The sequence below is a fragment of the Phyllobates terribilis genome, unplaced genomic scaffold, assembly GCF_046119375.1.
Source record: "Phyllobates terribilis strain yellow unplaced genomic scaffold, ASM4611937v1 Scaffold_3__8_contigs__length_932513732, whole genome shotgun sequence".
In the NCBI taxonomy this organism is placed as follows: Eukaryota; Metazoa; Chordata; class Amphibia; order Anura; family Dendrobatidae; genus Phyllobates; species Phyllobates terribilis.
In genome coordinates, this window is record NW_027362763.1 from 373,284,180 (window position 1) to 373,303,216 (window position 19,037).

The 19,037-nt window shown below is 46.1% G+C and overlaps 1 protein-coding gene across 2 annotated transcripts in view; it reads left to right on the top strand.

Annotated features, from left to right (window-relative positions):
• The first annotated feature begins 289 nt into the window (after nucleotides 1-289).
• The window catches only part of TMEM14A (transmembrane protein 14A), a 30,477-nt gene continuing 11,729 nt past the window's right edge, over nucleotides 290-19,037 (top strand). The window contains exons 1-3 of one of the 2 annotated variants that reach the window (XM_073673137.1): nucleotides 290-479; nucleotides 5,852-5,931; nucleotides 13,236-13,337. In XM_073673137.1, the coding sequence (XP_073529238.1) occupies nucleotides 5,856-5,931; nucleotides 13,236-13,337 (178 nt within the window). In that variant the 5' untranslated portion in view covers nucleotides 290-479; nucleotides 5,852-5,855. Of the gene's footprint in view, nucleotides 480-748; nucleotides 905-5,851; nucleotides 5,932-13,235; nucleotides 13,338-19,037 lie in introns of those variants that run through there. The other variant, XM_073673138.1, reaches the window with a different exon arrangement.

Sequence of the window (19,037 nt, forward strand, 5' to 3'; positions counted from 1 at the left end):
TTTTCCATTAGTTTTTTTTTTATTACTTTCTAATTGTAATATGGGTGCGGTTTCCGCTGCAAAAACTGAAAAAAAAGCATCAGAACAGCGTTAAACAAAAAGGATGTTTTTACCAAACAACATACAAAAAACTGCTTTTTAGAGGTGGAGTTTTCTGGCTGAAAAATCCAAGTAAACAGCACGCACATGGCCTTTATTTCTCCACACTTCTAAAACATGGTGCTATTCTGGATGCAGCCACAAGATGTCGCTATACACAACCATAAAATAGACAATAAACAACGAACAGTCAAATTCCAAAACAAGTTTCCCATTTCCTCTAGAAATTACCACTGTTAAACGTGCTATATGTGTGCGACCCCATATAATATGGCCGTGTACTGCTCATAGGGGCCGCTCCAGGACCGGACAAGGACAAACACCCCCTTGTATCACAGTCACTGGTGAAAGGTCACAGTTGGAGGCGGCACCAGGCTGAGGTAGGTGCGGGCTCCCGCTGGGTCTCCGCTTTCATTAATACTTTGGGCATTAATTATAACTTATTATAGTGAGGGGCGCACAGGGCGCGGAGCCGGGGTCGCTCTCACCCAGGACACTACATACGCCCTCTCAGGCTGCAGTCATTTCCCAGACGTAGCTGTTTCCTGCTGCGGCTTCATGAGGGAGTGACCGCCGCGGGCGTGAGGCACAGCGCGGCTATCACAACTCTAAGTCTAGGAGGGAACCAATAAGGTGGCTGCTCTCAGCTGTTAAGGCCCACTGTACAATGAAAGCTGGAATGTGATTGGCTGCCGTGTGCAGTTTAGCCCTCCCTCCCTATATATAAGGCTGCTGCAGCATTTTTCCTGCATGCACAGCACTTTTCAGTTGGGAGGAGCAGTGTTACTTCATGTGATAGGCTTAGGTAAGTGGTGCTATAGATGGTGTCCTACATGTCTATTGGAAACTACACTTTTTTTTTTAATTCAAAGGGAGTCCTAAAAAAAAAAAAAAAAAAAAAAATGCAATATACAAGATGTCACAACTGCTGTGACTCACACAATGTGTTTTTGCAGCAATTTTCCTAAAACTGCTGCAAAAAAAAAATGCATTAGTAACGCATAATGTGAGCACTGCTTTAGGCATAGTTTACACAAACATGTAGATGCTGTATTTTTTTGCCTGCCAAGAATTTTTTTTTTTTTTTCTTGTGTAGAAATTTCTGCTGCGATATTCCGATCTTGATGAACTTAGGCTGTGTGCCCACAATGAGGTTTTAACGCTGTGTATGTTTGAGTCAGATACGCCTTGTTTTATAGCCCCAGCAAAGTGGATTGGATTTACAGAAAACTCCTGCACTCTGCTTTTATTTTACGCAGTGTAAACTGACCTGCGGTGCAGGTTTCAAATCTGCAACATGTCAATCTCCTGTGGCTACACTGAGTGTAATGTGCAGCTTTTCCCCATAGAACTGCTGCTTTATGTGGAAAATCTACAGGTAAATGCACAGGTGTTTTTGCATAAGATGCATTTAATCCTCACATGACTATATTAATAAAGCTTTGTCAAAGCCAAATACCAGAACGTATCTAAAACAAAACAGCTTTGTTTAAAACCTGACACACCAAAATGAGAAAAATGTGTGTAAGTTAATGGGTGCAGAAAATCTGTAACGTCAAAAGCTCATTGTGGGAACATAGCCTAAGGGTCTGTGTAAGTAATGCCATGATCTGGGTCTAGGCAGACTGAAGTGTGGTACCCCTAACAATGATAATTTGACTAGAGATGAGAATCCATTGGCCGGGTCAGTAATCTGTGGCCACTGGTCCGGAACCTTCTCTTTTGGTTTGGCCAGGCTTGTGTGTCACACTGCAATGACACCATGCCAGCCCTGGCTAATCAAAAGAAAACCCAGGGAAGACTACTCGCAGGGCCCCCTCAGCAGTCAGATTACTGACATGGCCGATGAGCAGGGCCGGCTCCAGGTTTTCATGGGCCCCTTTAACAGAGTTGTCAACTGCTATATTATTTTTATTTATTGTTTTTTCTCCCCAATGTATTCACCCTGTGCCCATAAGTGTCTTTCTTATTACCTTCTGCGGTCCTTCTTGGCTGTGAGTGGTGCTATCACTGGCCGCTCACAGGCATCACGTGACCCCTGGCTGCAGCCGGCTCTGACATCCACTGATGTCACGTCAAGTTCCGGCTGTGGGTGGGGTTACCCCGAGCACCACAGCCCAGCATCCGCCGCACTCTCTCCCTCTCCTCATTCATTGGGAAAGCACGTGATGGGTGTGATGCGTAGGGTAACCCAGCAGCCACAGCGGGGAACACGTCACTGTTGTCACCCCTCACTTGACATGACATCAGCAGAAGAAAAAGCCCTCTGCAGCCGGGGGTCACATGATGCCAGTGAGCGGCCAGCAATAGCGCCGCTCACATGCAAGCTGTTTTTACGACTGCTGGCCCCTTTAATTTTACTGGTGGCATCACTGGGGGTGGGATGTGCGCATGCAGCATTCATCATTTGAATGCTGTGATGCACATGTGGCTAGGGCGGCTGGGAACGTGCTGTCAGTGTGTTCTGTGAGCAGAGAGAGCGCGCGCCCTGGGGTGGGGGGGGGGGGCACTCGTGGGTGCTGGCATAGGGCTCTCCCGACTCATCGGGTCCATAGTGTGCCGGAGTCCCCAATGGCGTGAGTCCCCTCAGGGCCCAGGTGCATCAGATGCTGACGCTGGCCATGAGCCGTAGTTCCGCAAATCAATTTGACCATCTCTACTTTTGATGAATCTATAAGGCTATGTGCCCACGATGCAGAAATGCTCAGGATTTTTTCTTGAGCATTTCTGCATCTCCCTGGCAGAAAAAACGCATGCGGATTGTACATGCGTTTTCCTGCCAGGGACATGCGGATGTGAAGAGTTCGTCACATGCATTTCCGCATGCGGGTTGACAAGCGCTTTCCAAGCGATTAGCATCACTTGGAAAGTGCCTGTGACAACTAGGTCACACTACATAAATCCATGCAAACGGCATGGATTTATATAGTGTGACCCGTGAGAATGGTAAAAAATAAACCTAATACTTACCTTCCGATGGCCCCCGAGACTTGCTGCGCTCCTGTGCTGGCTGCCGGCAGATCGCGGTACGCTGTACTAAAAGACCTGCCGTCACATGACTGTGACTTCACCGCAGGTCCTTCTGTCCTGCGTGATCTGTCGGCAGCCAGCACAGGGAAGGAGTCTGGGGGCCGTCGGAAGGTGAATATTATCTTTATTTTTTATTTTATTCTTTTTATGGTACCAGGGTGTGGAGGAGACTCTCCTCTCCTCTCCTCTACACCCGGGTACCATCTGCACATTAGAACGTGCCAATTACGCAAGTACAGATGCAGTCTTGCGGAATTGGCGCGTTCTAATGTAAGTCAATGGCGGCGAAAACACTGCGCTTCCGCAAAATTAATGGACATGCAGCGGATTTTTGAGTGCAGCATAAACGCTGCAGAAAAATCCGCAGCGTGGGCATTGACAGTGCAGAATTGCATTGGAGACCATGGGGGGAGGGGGAAGGTTTACCAAGCGTTTCCGCTGCGGAAATTCGGCAGCGTAAACGCTTGAAAAACGCATCGTGGCCACACAGCCTAAGTGTAAGTTTCTTCACTGCAACTAAGGACTGCCTTGCTATTTCTTATATTATGCATTCAAATGATAGGCCGCATGCATTACACCCCTGGTCCACTTTGCTAAGCTCAATCACACGGCTGTTTTTCACGGCCTTGCCCTATCTGTTTTCCTGGATAGAACGCGTATCCATTATAGTTTATGGGGCTGTTCATGTGTATCCACCTGAAAGACGTTGTACACATACAGCTTGTAACGCGTGCAGATATGTACTAGCCTCTTCAGTCAGCTTTTTTTTTGGGGGGGGGGGGGGTTGTTTTGTTGTTTTTAGACATAGTACTATTTCCAACTAGGTGCTGCTAGGATCCACTTCAATGGGACTGATTCAATTATCTATCCAATCAAAAATATAAGGTTATGGTTTTTGTTTGTTTTTTTTTTTTGTGATCAAATGTCATCGTCCCCCTCCGGTTCCTCTTAACCAGTATGCTGTCAGGAGGAAAAAGGGTTTTCTCTCTACAGAAGCCATTTGAAATTGAGTATTTTTACCCACCACTTCTGAAAGGGTGACCGTATATGTAAGTGTAGTGTGGTGGAAGATCTGCAAATCTGATGTGCTAGAATTCACCTGCAATGTGAAAGTGAAAACTATTCTTTCAAGACTTGCACTGCATTTGTGTGGGGGTGGGTGGGGGTTTGCCAATTTGTGCATCTTTTCAAGCAAAATGGTCATGACTTCAAGAGGAGGTGGACAACAATACAACCTCTTGTGGCCAAATTTTGATGCAAATTGCTAGCACAAATCCACCTAATGGACTGTGTAAAATTAGACTAGACAGTCTATATAGATGAGCCAAATTTATCAAACATGAGTTACTCAGGTAAATTGGGCTATACAGTCTCTAGATGTGCAAAGGCCCAGATTCATTTTGTTTTTGAAAAATTTCTTTCTCAAATTTGTTGTCATTTTTGTAACAGTCTGCAAAGCGGTGATAGTGAGTTGATGAGATTTGTAAAATAAAAATCAAAGCTGCTTCGTAAAGGCCCAAATGAAACCATTAATATCAAACGTGTCACTATTGTAACCATTTTTTAACTTCAAAGAAAAAAAGGTGATGGGCCCATCAGCGCATACTTCCAAATGAAGTTCTGCAAGGGTTCGGACCTAATACCTGATGGAGCCACAGAACGTAGGGCCTAACACTGAACGTAGCCGAAGTACACCAAATTGTGGGGCAGTTTTGGCACACTGGGTGCCGTCTAAACAGTGATTCCCCCCCCCCCCCCCCCTTTCCGATAGGCTACATCCCTTTGTTGAATATGTTGACAACATAATAAATGTTATGCAAGGCATATAAGATTTCTGCTGCATGTATCTTAGTAGATACATGCATCATTGCTTCCATATTACATTACTGACTGCATACAGAGAACCAGGGCTGTGGAGTCGGTAAGCCAAACCTCTGACTCCTCAATTTTCATGACACTGACGCCATGACTCCGACTCCCTCATACACGGCTCATGTTGAAGTGATAAATTTACTGTAGCACAGATTCATCTCAGCTAAAAGTCTAGACCCTTAGATCAGGAATAGTACAGACATTTATAGGACATTTCATAACTTTCCCAAATTCTTATGAAAAAAATATTCCCCACAAACTGCATTGAACTACTGTACCCAATTTATTATATATTTTAGGAGATGGAGTCGGTCCATTTTATACCAACTCCGATTCCACCAAAATGGACTGCGACTCCACAGCCCTGCAGAGAACTGAAACATGCCAAAAAGAAAACGCATTATATTAGAACTTTACATAGAACAAGCTTGGAACCTCCTTAAAGAGCTTGGACCAAGCTAATGAGCTATCCCCTATTGTAAGCTTAGAGGATAACTAATTGCTCATTCTGACGCCCTGTCTGAATGGAGCGGAGATGGCGTATTTGCTCCATCTATAGGACTGTCAGAGAGAAGCCCAGTGCTCAATTCAGACCAGGCATCCCAGTGAGCAATAACTTATCCTTTGTCCTAATAATAGATGATAATTTATTAACTTGGTACCAATGCTTTAATAGAAAAACCAATCAAGGCCCATGTTGTATGACCGGAAAAGGACCTTTCTATATCATATTGCTAAACTTGTATTTCTCTTTAATTAGACTTGTCCCGCCGTGATATACTGTATGAGTTGTTTGTCTTATCCTGACCGGACATATTTCTGGAATGCTCATGTCTTTTTATCTTACCAGAATCATGGCTATAGACTGGTTTGGTTTTGGATATGCCTCCATGTTGGTTGCTGGGGGCTTAACAGGATTTTCCCGTAAAGGTAAGGACAGTATATATGGTTATTCATGTTACTGTAAGGCCACATTCAGTATGTGTAAGCCAAAACCAGGAGTGCGTGATAAATACAGAAGAGTTGACGTGTTTCTGTTACACTTTTCCTCTGACTGTTCCACTCCTTGTTTTGGCTTGCACATACTGAACATGTGAACGTGACCTAAAGCTTTTTATGCAATAAGGGGCTGTTGCATGCAGTGGTGATCGCCTGAACAATTGTTAGAGTATTTGTCCTGTATTATTGCCTAGTGTAAGGAAGGTCAGATGTGACGCATCCATTCCCCTGCAAAATGAAACAATTGCTTTTAATAGGCAGTTTGAAAACCCCAGTGGCATCAGCCGCCTCACACCCACATCATGGCCGTGGCCTGATGGCCGATTTTATCCTTGAACACATTAGGGGCCTTGTACAGGTGGTGATTACCTGAACACTTATTTGTCCTATGTTCTTGCCCTGTGCATAAAAAAACCCCATTCTACTACTCCCTTTCCTCTGCTCCCTCAACGTGCAGTGGCACGTATGTTATGGAGACATGTGATGTCAATGTCATGTGACACGAGCACCTGGCACACCGTCAGCTGCCAGCCTCTGATTAGCCTGAGGGTCCCTGCGCTTCAATACACTTCGGCTGAATGTGAGTCCGGATGCACATCCGGCTGAATTGGAGGCCGGCTTTGGCAGGCCCGCACGGTCGCTGTGTGTGTGTGTGTGTGTGTGTGTGTGTGTGTGTGTGTGTGTGTTTAAGAATGTATATATTTTGCTAGCTAAATCATTTGTTGGAAAGTAAGGGTAATTGAGTTTGTTCAGTTTCACTGTCTTATCTAGTTTCCATGGAGTTCACAGGTTAAGGTACATATATTATACTGTGTACCTAGAGCTGTACAGTATGGGCTCTATAGATTGTTACCTAAATGTAACACCCAAATCATAAAAATATAGGCTATTTGCAGCTTATTGATGCAGCTTTCAGTATGGTCTAATTCAAACTTGGGGCCAACAGTTTTCCCCTGGAAAGTAGCATAATTTTTGCACATCACGCAGTTGCCCAAATGTCTTGTGACTTGCAGCTTTTATGCCAGTCCAGACAACTCTTTAACACTGGACAGGGCTTGGTAGCATAAATTATTATTGCAAACAAAATGTACTCCATTCCACAACAAGGGTAGATCTCTGCAGACGGCAGCTTAAAAGGGTATTCCCATCTCCAAGATCCTACCCCAATATGTGGAGCTGTAAAAATATTAGCAAATACCTACAATTAGAAATGTAAACTTAGTTTCTCCAATAACCCCACGACAGCACCAAAGGAGGATGTCACCCCACCCTAATAGGGACAGGAAACACAAAGAGGTTAAATAGCCCCTCCCTCCAGTGTTTTTTCCTGTCCCTATTGGGATGAAGAGGTCATCCAGGGTGCTCTGTGCCGGCGGCAGACACCTGACATGCCTGTTTAAACTGGGCAGCTGGGACCGGGCAGTTTTCTCCCCCTTCCCTGATGCTGCTCCCGTCTCCTCTGGACTCGGGACTTCTGTCCCCACCGTGTCCGCGCCTGCGGGTAAGGTCCGGTGGGTGTCGGGCTGGAGGCCTCCTCGAGCTCTCCAGCCCTGCTCCTCTACCCCTCTAAGCGGCCTCCGGCGGTCTCCGTAGCGGAGCGCCACGTGTGGAATCCCGGAAGTGACACGGACCGCCAGGAGATGTCACTTCCGGTATGCGTTCCACCCTGGAACGCAAAAACCAGGAAGCGGCCGGAAAGTTGCGTGGGACACTGGAAATGGGTCCCTGATGTCACTTCCGGTCTGTACAAAAAAAAAAAAGAGGTGAATAACCCTGCAGGTGTTCCTGCTTTACCAAATTGGACCCAGGGGGAGGAGCTACACCACCCCCCTCCCCAGGGAAGGGGAGGAGCGCTGAGTCCAGTCGCCTATGTAACAGCCCTGGACTGAAGACAGCTAAGGTAGGACCTAATCCATTTGTTTGCTACATTGGATGTCAAAAGTCTATCTTTGCCATGTCTGCGTAGCCCAGCGCGATTCCAGTCCCAGTAAGTCTGGCACTGGGGGTCCTCTCCTAGGTGCAGGTTAGAATTAATATTTAATTACCCTTCTCCCTCTTTTTTTAGGGGGACAAGGATCCTGCACCAGGAAATAAATCTAGCCGGAAGTGTGCGATATGTTCAAAAAAACTGTCTTCTTCCAGCAAAAAATATTTATGCCAGAAATGCACAGAAAAGATTATGAGGGAAGAGCAGCCGTCCCTTATGGACGAAATCAAAGTAATAGTCCGTCAGGAGATTCAATCTTCATTGGCCTCCTTTTCCCGATCCACTTCTGATTCGCCTCCAAAGGCAAAAAAGAGGAAAATTTCCCTGGAAGAAAGAGGACACTCGGACTCCCAGGATGAGACATTCCTTCCAGAAGACCCTACCGAGGAAGGTGAACTTAGTTCAGCAGAGGAAGGTCCGGAAAATAAAAAATATTATTTTTCAATGGAATTTATGGAAGACCTCCTCTCAGCAGTAAGAAGAACGATGGAAGTGGAAGAAGAGAAGCCCACTAGATCAGTCCAGGAAGAGATGTTCGGTGGTCTCCGTTCAAAGAAAAGGATGTTGTTCCCGATACATAAAAACATTCAGGATCTAATCCTGGACGAATGGGGAAACCCTGAAAGACGGCTGAATACACCAGCGGAAATGAAAAATAGGTTTCCCGTAGATGAAGAAACCGCAAAATGTTGGACCGAGATACCTAAGGTCGACATTCAAGTGGCAAGAGTAGCTAAAAAACCAGTATTGCCATTCGAAGATTCCTCCCAACTAAAATATCCTCTGGACCGTAAGATGGACAGCCTTCTCAAGAAATCCTGGGAGACATCAGCAGTCCTTATGAACACAAATGTAGTCTCCACATGCGTTGCACGGTCCATGTCAAGATGGCTCAACCAGCTTGAACACCTGGCTATGGGCACATCCAGAGAGGAGATACAAGCTTCCCTACCTTTACTGCAGAAAGCCACCGACTTCCTGGCGGATGCTTCAGCAGAATCCGTGAGGGTAACCGCCAGGGCAGCAGCCCTGTCAAACTCCACAAGGCGAGCACTATGGCTGAAATCGTGGAGCGGTGATGTGGCCTCTAAAATAAAACTTTGTTCTATTCCCTTCAAGGGAGAATATATGTTTGGCCAGGCCCTTGACGACCTTCTGGAAAAGGCGGCTGACAAAGAAATCCTTGCCTGAACCCAGACACTATAAGAAGACCCCCTTTCGCCCCCCTCGGGAACAGAATCCCCAATACAGGGGGAAGGGCAAATCCGGTCGATGGAGCTACCCCAAAGGGGGTAAAGATAGGAATATTTTTTTTCCCCAAAAGGGCGGTGACGACAGTGCGGTGGGGGGACGAATCATGAAATACTTTCCCCAATGGCAAAAGATCTGCTCCAGTCAATGGGTCTTAAATGTAATTCAAGAAGGGGTAAAGATCGAATTCTCCTCATATCCTCCCAAAAGAGTAAGGATAACTCATCTAACCTCTCCAAGATTAAAAACCGTTCTGATGTCCGGCCTAAAAGACCTACTTTCCTTGGGGGCTATTTCACCAGTTCCAAAAAACAGAAAGATACACAGGCCACTATTCACGCCTGTTTTTGATAAAGAAACCAAACGGCACATACAGAATAATAATAAATCTAAAACCCTTAAACCAGTACATTGTCTACCGAAGATTCAAGATGGAGTCAATCAAATCAGCAGTTCCCTTAATAGGGCAGGGGTATATGATGGCAACCATAGACTTACAGGACGCATACTATCACGTCCCTATACATCCAACATACTGGAAATTTCTAAGGTTTGCAGTGGTTCAAGAGGATCAGACGTTACACTTCCAATTCAACGTATTGCCGTTCGGGATATCTTCAGCACCAAGAATATTCACCAAAATTATGTCAGAAGTAGTGGCTTCAATCAGGAAAGAGAAAATCTACATCATTCCCTACCTCGCCGACTTCTTACTAGTAAGTCCCTCGGTAGAATCACTCCAGGAAGATCTGCAAAGAACAATCCAGATCCTGACCACCCTAGGGTGGTTGATAAATCATCAAAAGTCAGACCTGGTCCCTGCCACAGGAAAAACGTTCCTGGGGGTTCTACTAGATTCCGCCAGACAAACCTCCTTCCTACCAAAGGACAAACGGATACTCTTGAGGTCCAAGATATCAAATCTAAAGACCCTGAGTGTCCCTAAGGTCTGCCATGTCGACCCTCGGCTCCATGACAGCCTGCATTCAATCTGTAGCCTGGGCTCAGCCTCACACCAGAGTTTTGCAGACTCTCATTCTTGCACAGTGGGACGGATCCCCAAACTCACTAGACAGGAAGATCAGGATCCCTCATTATGTGAAAACATCCCTATCATGGTGGCTCAACCCAAGGAACCTAAGAATAGGGGTTCCATGGTCTCAGTTCCCTCTGGTAACAGTCACGGTAGATGCCAGCAAAACAGGATGGGGAGCCGTTGTTGCTCAAACCCCCTTCCAGGGGGTCTGGAGAAAAGAAACCAGCAAGAAATCCTCCAACTTCCGCGAATTAAAGGCAGTGGAGGAAGCACTCAAGATATCGGCTCCAATCATTACGGGCAAACACGTAAAAGTCTACTCAAACAACATGACTACCGTAGCTCATCTATCTCATCAAGGGAGCACAAGGTGCGAGAATCTAAGGAGTATCTCGGCAAGAATATTCTTCTGGGCAGAAGGACATCTTCGTTCCTTATCAGGGTTGCACATAAAAGGCTCAGACAACACCCAAGCCGACTTTCTGAGCAGAAGGAATATCCATCCGGGAGAATGGGAGCTGGACTCAGACATTTTCCACATGCAGACCAAACGATGGGGTCGTCCGGAGGTGGACCTCTTTGCAAGACGCCAGAACACCAAGGCAGAAAAATACTTCTCCCTAGATCCAGACAACGCATGCCTGGGGATAGATGCATTCGCTCGCTCACCCATGGCGTTTCCATCTGGCTTACGCCTTTCCCCCCAATTCCATTGCTACCCAGAACCTTACAGAAAGTAAGGACCGAGGAGGTCAAGATAATCTTGATAGCCCCGCTTTGGCCCAAAAGAAGTTGGTTCTGTGCACTAAACAATTTAAGCATAGAGGGACCCCTCATTCTACCAGCAATCAGAAACCTTCTCCATCAGGGTCCAATACTCCATCCAGACCCAGAGAACCTCCATCTAGCAGCCTGACTTCTGAATTCACAATCCTGAAGGCTAGAGGGCTCTCAGACCGAGTAATTCATACCCTGCAAAAAAGTAGGAAACAAATCACAAACTCCATATACAGCAAGATATGAAAGACCTTCCTAGCATGGTATAAACCAAATGTACCAGATCTTCGGCATCCTGACATGACCCAGATCTTGGATTTTCTACAAGAAGGGCTGGAGAAGGGTCTTAGACCCAGCACCCTCAAAGTTCAGATTGCGGCACTGAGTATCTACTTCGACCAGAGCCTTGCCGAACACCGATGGGTAAAAAGGTTCATGACAGCAGCTACTCGTCTGCGTCCCAGAATAATTAACCACGTTCCCTCCTGGGATCTTAATATTGTCCTTAAAGGTCTGACACTACCACCATTTGAACCTTTGGCCTCAATAGAGCTGGATAAACTAGCTTGGAAAACAACATTTCTAATAGCAATTACCACTGCCAGGAGAGTGGGAGAAATCCAAGCCTTCTCAGTAAATGATCCATATCTGAGAATCCTGGATGATAGGATTATTCTACAATTGGACCCATCTTTCTTACCAAAGGTAGTCTCAGACTTTCATAGGTCTCAGGAGATAATTCTGCCTTCCTTCTGTCAAGACCCAAAAAATAAAAGAGAAGAATACCATACTTTGGATGTAAGACGGGTTGTTCTTCACTACCTCCAGAGGACAGAGTCCTGGAGAAAAGATCAGAACCTCTTTATTCAGCCATTTGGTCAGAACAGGGGGAAAAAGGTCTCAAAAGTTACCATCGCTACTTGGATCAAGAAAGCAATCGTGGAATCATATCCGATCCAAAATCTCTCACCACCAGAGAAACTGAAAGCACACTCTACTAGAGCCATGTCCTTCTCCTGGGCAGAAAAGGCTAGTGCTTCCCTCGAGCAGATATGCAAAGCAGCTACATGGTCTTCGGTCCATACCTTCACCAAGCATTACAAACTAAACTTAATGTCCATTAAAGACTTGGCCTTTGGGCGGAAAGTGCTTCAGGCCATTGTCCCTCCCTAAACATGAGTCTTTGGTACTCCTCCTTTGGTGCTGTCGTGGGGTTATTGGAGAAAATAGAAAGACTTACCGGTAATTCGACTTCTAATAGCCACCACGACAGCACTGGTAATTCCCTCCCAGGCTTGGTTAGCCAATCATTTAATTTGAATAAATATAATTTGAAGCATCCATACTTGTGTGGTCCTCTATAAAACACTGGAGGGAGGATGTGGGAGGGGCTATTTAACCTCTTTGTGTTTCCTGTCCCTATTAGGGTGGGGTGACATCCTCCTTTGGTGCTGTCGTGGTGGTTATTAGAAATCGAATTACCGGTAAGTCTAATTCTATTTTTTCTGATTTGCTATGTCTTCATGTGCAAGACCTTGGGTATCCATGGTTATGGCCACTGATGGTGACAGCTAGTTGCTAGTGGTCATAATCATAGATGCCTAAGGTCCTATAATGCCTGCACATGAGGAAAGACGTAGCAAATCAGAAAAAATATACTACATTTCTAATTGTAGGGATTGCTAAAATAATTTGACCTACTACATATTGGGATAAGCACTTGGAGATGGGAATACCCCTTTAAAGATGCACCAAATTCATTAACAAGTGCATTTGTGTTATTCCAGCAGATTTTACATCAAGACTGATGTACAAAATGCTAATGAATCTGCCCATTGACTAGGCAATCTTAAAATATGCCACATTTAAGTTCACACCTCAAATTTGGCTTGCATTGTCTGTTTTGGTACACTGTGTAGCATAAGCTGCGTCCTATTTCCAATAGACCACACACCTTTGTCAGGCATATGTTTTTTAGATGCTTTCTACACTTTAACCATGGTACAAGTCATAAAAGACAGGGTTTGTCTTTTTTTTGCAATTTGTACTAGAATTCGATGCAGCGTGCGAAGTCTTCCCCAGTGCAGTAGTGTATGTCTTAAGGGGGGAAAAAAAAAAAAAAAAACACTAACCACCAGAAAGGAATTTTTCTTTACTCAATTACCCTGTTTCTCTATCTTGCAGGCAGTATTGTATCGCTTGCTGCAGGTCTTTTCTTTGGATTACTTTCAGCTTATGGGGCCCTGCGTGTTTCATACAATCCCAGGGATATCAAGATATCCCTAAGTAAGTACAATTATAATCTTGTAGGATCAGTGATTTGGATTTCTGCACTTTGTTAATTTTGTGATTCAAGAGAATGTTGTTGTGTGTCCAGAGAATATTGTAAGTAATAGGATCAGACGTTTAGTTCTCTTTTAACCTCTTAAATTATACACGGTTGCTCTCACACTGCCTTCAGGCACCTGTTCATTTTTCCCCCACAAAACTGGATTTGGGTGTATGCGTCAGTGGGGCGATATACTATAATCGTGCCGACAGGGCAGACGTGGGCTGTCATGAATCCTTTAAAGCTGTGTCCGCCTCCAGTAGGCATACACAGCCAAAAATGATGCACGTGAGTGTGCACGTTCGTTCTGTTCAGCCCAATTCTAGTCTATGGCCTCATTGGCAGATACACTCGAATCCCGTTTTGCTGGGGATTTGGACGTATACACCATCAGGGCCACTGAACGGGTGCCTGAACCCAATGTGAAAGCATCCTTAAGGCTGTTGCATTGTATAAAGCTGCTGATCCTGTGCAGGCACACTGTGTTATGCTGGTGTCGGCTATAGTGATGTTAAATGACTACATTGTCCCTTAGCTATAGTCATTTGGCAAAAAGGTTGCAACTTTTGGAAGTGACATGTCATTTTGACAATCTGCTTTGCATTTACTAAGTTACCGGTGCCTATGTATATCTTTGAATGATTCAAACTCCCTCGCACTCCCCTCCTTTTCCTAATGTTACCTCCCCAGTTGGCACAGATGTTTTTTTGTGTATTCAATACACAATTGGGGCGGTTTCACACATCCGGATGGTTCCGGAACCGGAGATATCCGTATCTGTGTGTGGCAACCGTATGCTGCATCGGGATCACATGAACCGGCACCTGGGAATCTGTGTACAGTTTACGCTGTTCCCAAGTGCCAGGTGCTGAACGCTGCCCTCATCATTGTTCCTTCCTCGCGCTAATCACAGCTCAAGCAGGGTACAATGAGCAGTGTTCAGCACCCGACGCGTGGGAACAGCGTGAACTGTACACCACAGGCCGTGGTGCATGCTTCAGATGTGACACTAGCTCTGCATGGGTTTGAGCCTCATCACAGGTTGTGATATCTGCTTGCAGCATATGAAGTACTTTTGACTGCAAGTGCCCAATGTAATTCTGTTTTTGATCTTGGTATAGGACTGGGGTCCCAAGGACCCACCACTAACATTGAAACTGGGGGCCCACATTCACAAATTTACCATATAATAAACTGAGCAGTTTGTTTAAATGAATGATGCCTTTGTCTGTACACAGTGAATCAAGTGTATTGTGCCAACCACTGCTCATATAAAGTGCTGGAGGACCTACTTCTGCACAGGGGACTTGCCAAAACTTCCACCCCCTTCCTTTTGTGGGCCAGCCTGAGCCTGTACAAGACTCTTAAAATCTTGCTGTACACGAAGCAATACTTCAAACATTTATGTAGTGGAAAGTACAATATTTTGCAGATTATAAGACTCCCTCCAAACTTTGGGTGGGAAAAAAAATGTATGTATGATCATAGGCAGGGTCGCTGCTTCAGGAGGGAAACTGTGGTAGGAGTGCAATGATGGGCACTCGTTAGATGGCACCGCACTTCTGTGACACCGACCCACCCCCAGTAACATCACTTTGGATTATAAGACGCACCCCCCCCCCCCTCCAAATTTGGGAGGAAAACGGGTACATTTTATAATCTGAAAAATATGGTATATTGACATAAATACAATTTATTTATTTTTTTCCGTTCACCCATGACAGCACCACTAGAGGGGGGAGGGGGGGGGTCTGCCCATAAAAGACAGGAAACCTGCAGAATGAAAGGGCGGAACCTCTCCCCTGCATCAACTGGTTTTCCAGTATTTCCCCATGACAGCACAACAGGAGGAGTAATCCCATATCCTGTGTAGGGTCAGGAAGCACGAGGTTAAATGGCCCTCCCACCCCCAACCTCCAGTTTTTTTTGTTTTTTTTTTCCTGCCCCTACACAGGACAGGGAGTACAGGAGGAGCACTGGTGAAAAGTTTACCTCAAGGGACCCCGGGAGGGGGAGGGGGCGCAGCGCTCTCCTTCCCGCTGCCAAGCAGGTCCTGGGCTGACACTCCCTGTCGGGAGTCCCTCAGCCCTCCTGTGTGCTAGGGCTGGAGCCCTCCAGGTGCCGCTTCCCCATCGCCAGGGCTCTCGGCGTCCTGCTCTGGGCGGGTCTGGCTTCTCCCGGCTTCAGGACTCTTCCTCCCCCCCCCCCCCCCCCCCCCTCCCCCCCCAGCGGCGTCGAAACCAGAAGTTCGGAGATGACTATTTCCGGTGGCGGTCACGTGGGAAATTCAAATCGCGGTTAGACCGGACGCCAAAGAGCAGGAGAAAAAGACAGGACAACCAGGAAAGGTGTAAGAAGAGGGGGCTGGGGAGCATCAAAGGCAGGCTTACAGCTTGGGCACCACTGACAACAAAATGGGAGATATGTCTCACCCTGATACATGACTGTGGGGCGATCCAGGGAGGGTAAGTGTACCTTTTTGTTTGTTTTTTTAATGGCTAATGGAGCTTACGCTTACCAGGCCCTCCATGGTTTTTTTTTTTTTTTATAGGCTGTCTCTGGGCAATTACAGCTTCCTTCTGAGAAAAAGGAGGCTACAGGGGAGAAAGGCCACAGTAAAATCCAAGAGGTGCCTGGATTGTAACATCAACTCGTATACAAAACATCTATGTGCTAAATGGAGAGCCTCCATGCTAAAGGAGGAGAACGGGGCTTTATTAAATGAGATGCGTAGTATAATCAATGAAGTTCCGGCTTCTATTAAGTCTCTGCAGCCCTCAGGTTCAGGAGTCTAGGATGTCCCTGGACCCAAAAGACCCAGAGAAGATATATAGCACCATCTTCTGAGGGTGAAATCGACCCATCTGGCAACTCTGACAACAGTGAGACAATTAGTCCACCTCAGGGCAGGGAACGAAAAAAATATATGTTCCACTCAGATGGTATGGATATTCTTCTACGAGCCGTCCGAAACACGATGCAAGTAGAGGAAATGGAGAAGAGCAGTAACATTCAGGATGAGACGTTTGGTGGTCTTAAAACCCAGAGATCCATGGTTTTCCTTGTTAATGCTCATGTGAAGGACATGATACTGGAGGAATGGGAGGATGCGGAGAAGAGACTCTCTATACCACGAGACTTCCGCGCCCGACTATCTTTTGACCCAGAGGACACCAACGTGTGGGACACTGTTCCTAAAATTGACATCCCAGTGGCTAAGGTGGTCAAGAAAACCTCTATCCCCTTTGAGGACTCGTCAGGACTTAAAGATCCTATGGATAGGAAGGCGGATGGACTTTTGAAAAAAGCCTGGGAAGCTTCGGTGGCAGTTATTAAATCTAATGTCGCTGCTACATCTATTGCGAGATCCATGAGAGTCTGGCTAGAAGAGCTAGAGAGTCACCAACGGGATGGCACCCCAAGGGAATCTTTCCTTCAAGCATTGCCCCCTCTTAAAAATGGCAACAAATTTTATGGCCGACGCTTCGGCGGAATCGGTCAGATTTGCAGCCAGAAATAATGTGCTTTCCAACTCAGCCCGTAGAGCTGTTTGGTTAAAAACATGGTCTGGAGATGCAGCTTCTAAGAACAAACTGTGCTCCATTCCATTTTCAGGGCTCAGAGTATTCGGACCAGTATTAGACGACATTCTAGAAAAAGCGTCCAATAAAAAGAAGGGCTTCCCTGAGCAGAAAAAGGAGCAGCCCTTTCCCAAACGCTTCCCCTCCCGTAAATATAACTCAGAAAAAAGGGGGTCCACAAGCTGGAGTTTTAATAACTGGAACAAAGATGGGGAAATACCAGCCCAGTACTAGCTCCTGTCCAAAACAACAATGACTGTCAGTAGGGGGCAATTAAAGTTTTTCAAAAACGGTTGGCATCGGGTCACTCAAAATTCCTGGATACTAACAACTATAGCACAAGGTTACAAGATAGTTTTCTCAAATTCCGCCTGACAGATGGTTCCCCTACCTCTTTCATGTCTACGGGCAGACTTAGAGAAGCTGCTACATTGGAGGGTTATTGTGCCAGTTCAGAACACTAACATCCTCGGGGCCATTACTCCTCTCTGTTTTCAATAAAACAGTCAAGGGAGTTCCGTACAATTATCAACCTGAAACCCCTAAACCAATGGGTCCGCTACAAAAAATTCCACATGGAATCGGTAAGATCCGCCATTCCTCTAATAGATGCAGATGTGGTAATGTGTACCCTGGACCGCAGGGATGCATACTACCACATGCATTCCTCAAGTCGGCAATATCTGAGGTTTGCACTACCATCAGGCAGTCAGATTATACACTACCAGTTCCGATGTCCTCCCTTTGGCCTGTCATCTGCTCCCAGAATCTTTACGAAGATCATGGCAGAGGTGGTGGCCTATATCCAACTCGGGGATATTACCATCATTCCGAACTTGGAGATCCTGCCACCACCAGGAAGTTGTCCAAGTATGATGCAACATCTGGAACTTGTCCTACATACATTTACCAGCCTGGGTGTGATTGTGAACAAAGAAAAATCCAGTCTTATCCCCAGTACTTCACACATCTTCCTGGGAGTCCATCTCGACTCCTGAATGCGAATGTCTTATCTCCCGGAAGACACAATGCTCTCCATTCCACAAAGGATTCGTTCTTTTGCAAGAGAAGAAACCTTCGATCCGAAAGGCTATGAGTATTTTGGGAATCATGCCGTCATGCATCACCTGCATCAGATGGAGCCAGTTCCATTCCAGGCCTCTACAGAAATGCATCCTGGAAGTGACAGACGGACACCAGAATTACCTAGCCAGGAAGATGTCTGTCCCGAGACGCCCAGGACTCTCTACACTGGTGGCTCGACCAGAAGGGAGTGCGTTGGATTCTGGAACCTTGTCTTTTAGTGACCTCTGACGCAAGTCTCTCAGGATTGGGAGCTCGAGTGGGAGATTCTTATCTCCAAAGAACATGGTCCACAGAGATTCAGAACCGATCGAATTTTTGGGAACTTCAGGCGATCTGGGAAGCCCTACAGAGAAGCTGGGCGGTCTTAAGAGACTGACATGTAAAAATCTTGTTGGACAACATCACAGCAGTCTCTTTGATCAGACATCAGGGCGGACCAAGACACCCACTTCTCCAGTCCCTGGCCAACAGGATATTCTTGGGGATAGAGAAGATGGTGAGCTCCATTTCAGCAGTTCACCTTCGGGGATCCGACAATCAGGAGGCAGATTACCTCAGCAGGCGTCAGAGGAAGGCTTCAGAATGGGAACTGCACAAAGAGGTGTTCCAGCAACTAACTCTCAGATGGGGTCAGCCACACCTAGACCTTTTTTGCATCCAGAACGAATGCAAAGACTACATCTTTCTTCTCTCTCAACCCAGGAGATCATCCTCTGGCAGTGGATGCTCGCTCACAATATTGGGGAGAAGGCCTAACATATGCCTTACCACCTGCTCCTCTAATTCCAAGAATGCTGTGGAAAATTCAGGAAGATCGGGCGACAGACATGACAATTGTCCCGTTCTGGCCAAGGAGGAGTTGGTTCTCCCTTCTATGTCATCTAGCGTTGGAAGACCCAATCATTTTACCATTTCAGGAGGATCTTCTGACACAAGGTCCACGGTTTCATCGGAATCTTCAACAACTCCTGCTCTCAGCTTGGCTTCTGA